This window comes from Hipposideros armiger, unplaced genomic scaffold, assembly GCF_001890085.2.
Source record: "Hipposideros armiger isolate ML-2016 unplaced genomic scaffold, ASM189008v1 scaffold_2561, whole genome shotgun sequence".
Lineage (NCBI taxonomy): Eukaryota > Metazoa > Chordata > Mammalia > Chiroptera > Hipposideridae > Hipposideros > Hipposideros armiger.
In genome coordinates, this window is record NW_017733881.1 from 2,394 (window position 1) to 7,187 (window position 4,794).

General features: G+C 47.2%; 1 protein-coding gene across 1 annotated transcript; it reads left to right on the forward strand.

The window, feature by feature from the left end:
* Window positions 1-3,021: 3,021 nt before the first annotated feature.
* Window positions 3,022-3,939, forward strand: LOC109378689 (mas-related G-protein coupled receptor member X2-like). The gene has a single exon (XM_019634989.1). The coding sequence runs from the start codon at window positions 3,022-3,024 to the stop codon at window positions 3,937-3,939; it is 918 nt and encodes a 305-aa protein (XP_019490534.1).
* The last annotated feature ends 855 nt before the right edge of the window (window positions 3,940-4,794 follow it).

Consider the following 4,794-nt stretch of genomic DNA (forward strand, 5'->3'; position numbering starts at 1 on the left):
GCCCTAATGCTGAGTCTTCAAAGACTTCTCCATCAACACTTACTCTCAGGGTGAGCACACACAGCTACTCTAGAATGCTCGAGCATAGTCCTGTGTGTTATTCATCACTGCATCTTCACTGCCTGGAACAGTGCCTGGCACAGCATAGGCACACAAGAGTACTGTGTCAATGCAGAAATGACTGAAGGAGATTTTTTACTATTTTAAATGCTCCATAGTTAAGCTTTTAAAGGAAATGACAAGTAACTGAACTTGGCTGTGGCATGGACACATGAAAGGAAGTCATAGGAGCTAAGCCTGCAAATACTGGTTGTCCCTAGGTCATCTACAATAATCTAGCTAACAAATATCATTGAGTAGAGGGAGAAAGGAGACACATAGTATGTGTAATGTGCGAAATTTCTTATCCTTTATAAGGAAACTTAATAAACTCTGTTATTGACATTGATAAATCAAAACTAGAAATATAGTTTGATTTGGAAAAGCTATAATATAACTGGTAAAAGAGCTAAAAATGAAAGGTAAACATCGGTTACTATTGGGGAAGGAGATAGAGAGAGAGTTTACATTTCACTGTATACACTTTGGTGTCCTCTGCAATAAAACGAATGTGCATGCCTTACTTCTGTGAGTAAATGTAGAAAGATCAGGTGAGCCAGGCCATGGAGGGCCCTGAACGCCCAGCACAGTGTTCTTTAGCTGTGGAATCTCACATTGCCTGGTGGGTGGGCTTCCTGCACAGGCTCACAGTGGGCAGCGAAAGGCACCAGTCAGCCACTCCTCATAAGGAGGTGGCTGTCTGGGAAGGATGGGGAGAGGCTGTGATAAGTGGTTTGGAGTCAGGGCCAACGAGAAATGTCTCGTGAGGTCCTTGTCTCACACGTCTCCAGAATCTCATTTGCCAGAACCCCTGTGCAGGAAATCACAGGGGCTGTCCAGCATCTTGATAAGCCTCTCGTAGTCACCAGGTTTCACTCCTGCTCCTGCAGACACCTCCTATCCAGAGGGTAGAGAAGCATTCTCTGCTGTTTGTCTCTCCCAGGAGAGCGCTTCCTTTTCTACTCACCACCCCCAACAAGAAGATGGTGCTAAAGTAAGAGTTGGCTCACAGCTGTCTTCTCTCAAAGGCAGTGTTGTTTTCTGGCTCTTAGTCCACAGACAGGGAGCCATGGGCACCCGTCAGTGACAGTCAGCAATATGAAGTGCTCTCATAAAATCGTTGGATGCTGGGAGCTTAAACCATGGGAGATCCACACAAGGCCAACCAGGTTCTTTCTGCTTCTGTTGTATCTCCCTAGTTCTCCCTTTCTCTCCAAACACTCAAATCTGCAACTATGGAGAAAAATATTTTGCTAATTTTAATTTAGGGAACAGGATGGCATGGAGACATTGCTTTCCAAGGCTAAATTGTTGTTAATAATCTCACTTTTCACAGATTAGCTTGCTGTTCAATGGGTTTGTTTGTTTGTTTGTTTGTTTGTTTGTTTATTGTATCCTTGTATCTGGCTTGTCCCAGTAGAAAACACAGAGCACAATCTAATGGGATAATTGAGGAGAGTTTAATAAAGGGACTGTGTACAAAGTGTGGACAGGGCTAAGGGAAATCTATAAAGGATGCATAGCCCCCCAACTACAAGTCATAGTAGCAAGGTGTTACCACTGTGTGTCCCCATGGGGAGAGGGAAGGAGAAGTTACCAGAACTCAGGGAGGGCTATGAGTGTAGTTGTCGTTGTGACTGTGACAAGTAGGAAAGGGCCAAACAGGGGCTTTTGTCCTTAGGTAGAATAACGCCACCACTGCCAACTCACAGCCTGACAGCAGAGGGCCATGGAGTTAAAAACCCCAAATCACTCTCCTCCTGCCCTCCGGTCACCTACTAGTGTCTCCGGTTCACTGAGAGCAGCCAGGAGCCAGAGGAAAAGGGAGCCCAGTGATGGGGCAGAGACATATCTTCACAGAACATAGAAAAGGGTAGAGAAGAGGGACATGAGGTTTGATGGCACAGGGAGAAAATCCACCTTTTCTTCTAGCCTCCTTATGGTTGATTTTTCTAGGACTTTGTCTCATTGTGATTGGATCAATTTCCTATTGTATCTCCTCAGTTTTTTTTACCCTTGCACCTCTCTATCTGGTGTTACTTTTTGGAATTATCTCTCACTATCATTGTAGAGTCTTTGAAAATGGAATGTAGTTTTGTTTTGTTTTGTTTTTAAAGGTGGGAGTACACTCTTATTTACAAGTATCTGTTAGTTAAGATTTTGGCTTCTTTAGAAAGAAATCCATTGTAAGAGTGACTTAAACTGTGTCCTGCACACAGACCTAGGCACTAATGGACAGGAGAAAATACTTCCTGTCCTCGCAAAGCTGACACACTGGGCCATTTCTAGAGGCCTGACCATACTCACACCTCTCATAACAAGAGCTGGCATTCCTTTCACGACACTAAATCATGTTTTCCTTTCTGATGAATAGACACTCTCAGTCACTGAGGTAGCCCACAGATCATGTTTTGGGCTTCTAACTTTCTGTCCTCAAAGGAAATCTCAGTCCCAGGGCAGAAGGAATGCTGAGCTCAGTCCTGTTGTCATGCCACATAACCTGTCCAGATTTTTCTTCTCTTGTCTTCAGGGAACATGTCATGGCCAAGGACTATGAGGAGGCGTGTTTGGACCATATAACATCCTCATATCTATTTAGGGGTGGTGTTGCTGCAGAGAGAGCCCAGGCTTTAGAGTCAGAAAAGTGTGTTTGAATCCAGGGTCCGTGACTCCAAGACTGTGTGGCCTTCAGTATCTTAATCTCTGCAAGCCTCCATTTCCCTCCTCTGTGACATAGGGACAGTAATTCTCTTGTAGCAGGGTGGCCGTGAGAGTCAGAGATCATACAGCAGGTTCAAAGTCTTGTTTCTGTTCTAGTGGCAGCAGTGGAGATTCCTGAGTATGAATGCAATGGTCGCAGCCTGGGGGACTGCACTTACGCCAATGAATAGAAGTGACCAGGCCTCTCCTCAAAATTTCAGGATGGCGACACTGATCTCGGTCTTGCTGCTGGTCATCATTGGCCTGGTTGGGCTGGCAGGAAACACGGTTGTGCTGTGGCTCCTGGTCTTCCGCATGCAGAGGAACGCCTTCTCTGTCTACATCCTCAACCTGGCGGGAGCCAACTTCCTCTTCTGCTGTGGCCAGATTGTATGTTCCCTGGACATACTCAGCGACAACTTCCATTCTCTCTCCATTTCTATCCACAGGTTTTTTATCACTGTGTTCACCGTTGCCTACTTCTCAGGCCTGAGCCTTCTCAGCGCCGTTAGCACCGAGCGCTGCCTGTCAGTCCTGTGGCCCATCTGGTACTGCTGCTGCCAACTCAGACACATCTCGGCTGTCCTGTGTGCCCTGCTCAGGGCCCTGTCCCTGCTGCTGAGCATCCTGAAAGGGAATTACTGTGGCCTCCTGTTTAGCAGTTTATATCAGGTCTGGTGCCAAGGATTTGATTTCATCACTGTTGGGTGGCTGATTTTCTTATCTGTGCTTCTTTCAGGGTTCATCCCTGTCCTGATCACCAGATTGCTCTGTGGCTCCCAGTGGGTGCAGCTCACCAGGCTGTATGTGACCGTCCTGCTCACAGTGCTGGTCTGCCTCCTCTGTGGCCTGCCCTGGGGATGCGTCCACTGGTTCCTCATATACTGGATTAAGAGTGGTTTAGTTGCGTTCCTCTTTCCTCTTTACCTGGTTGCTCTTGTCCTGTCCTGTATCAACAGCTGTGCCAACCCCATCATTTACTTCTTCATTGGCTCTTTCAGGCAGCAATGGAGGAAGCGAAGGCAGACCCTGAAGCTGGTTCTCCAGAGGGCTCTGCGGGACTTTCCTGAGGGGGATGAACATGGAGGAAGTCTTCCTCAGGAAACCCTGGAGATGTCGGGAAGCAGTCTGGCCCCCTGATCCAGAGTCTTCTTTGTTCAGACACATGGGGTTTAGAGAACCAACTTTGTCTCTATCAATTTGGGATGCTTCTTAAATTTCTCAGCCCCTGGACCTCTGAATTAAAACAATAATATAATAATCCTGCTGATGAGGATTAAGTGAGACTGTGCCTGTTAAACACGCACTGGGTGCAGTGTCTCAGGGCTGCCTTACCCAGGACGTTCACACCACCCCCTTGGGAGCTTTGCCACCTCTGGGGTCCAGGACTGTTCCCAATTTTTTTCCTTTTAAAGATATTTATTGGGGAATTGGGGAGGGGAACAGTGCTGGGTTATTGGGAAAGGGGAACATTGTTTTTTCCCAGGACCCATCAACTCCAAGTCCAGTCGCCACTTTCAATCTAGTTGTGGGGGGGCGCATTCCACCATCCCATGCAGGAGTCGAACCAGCCACCTTGTTGCACACTGAGTCATTGGGCCTCCCCTTGGCAGCTCGCAGCTGTTCAGCTCAAGGTGCCATGTTCAATCTTAGTTCTAGGGGGAAAGGGGAACAGCACAGCCCACTATCCCATGCAGGAGTCAAACTGGCAACCTTGCTGCTAAGACCACACACTCTCACCAGCTCAGTAACATGTCAGCTCGGGCGCAGCTCACTGGCCCATGTGGGAATCGAACCGGCGACCCTGTTGCTCGTAGCCTGAGCCCTTCACCAACGGAGTGACTCAGCAGGCAGGGACTATTCTCACTTTTGAAGAATCCTACCTTTACCAGAGGCTAAAAGCAGCACAGGAAAAGTCCAAATCACTGCACTGGATAGAAACTAAAAGTACCTTACATTTTTGACAATATTTTTTGGTTTTTTTTCTATATTCTG

Excerpts from the sequence above, each read along its gene's own strand:
- LOC109378689 (XM_019634989.1), top strand. The coding sequence starts at position 3,022 with ATGGCGACACTGATCTCGGTCTTGCTGCTGGTCATCATTGGCCTGGTT.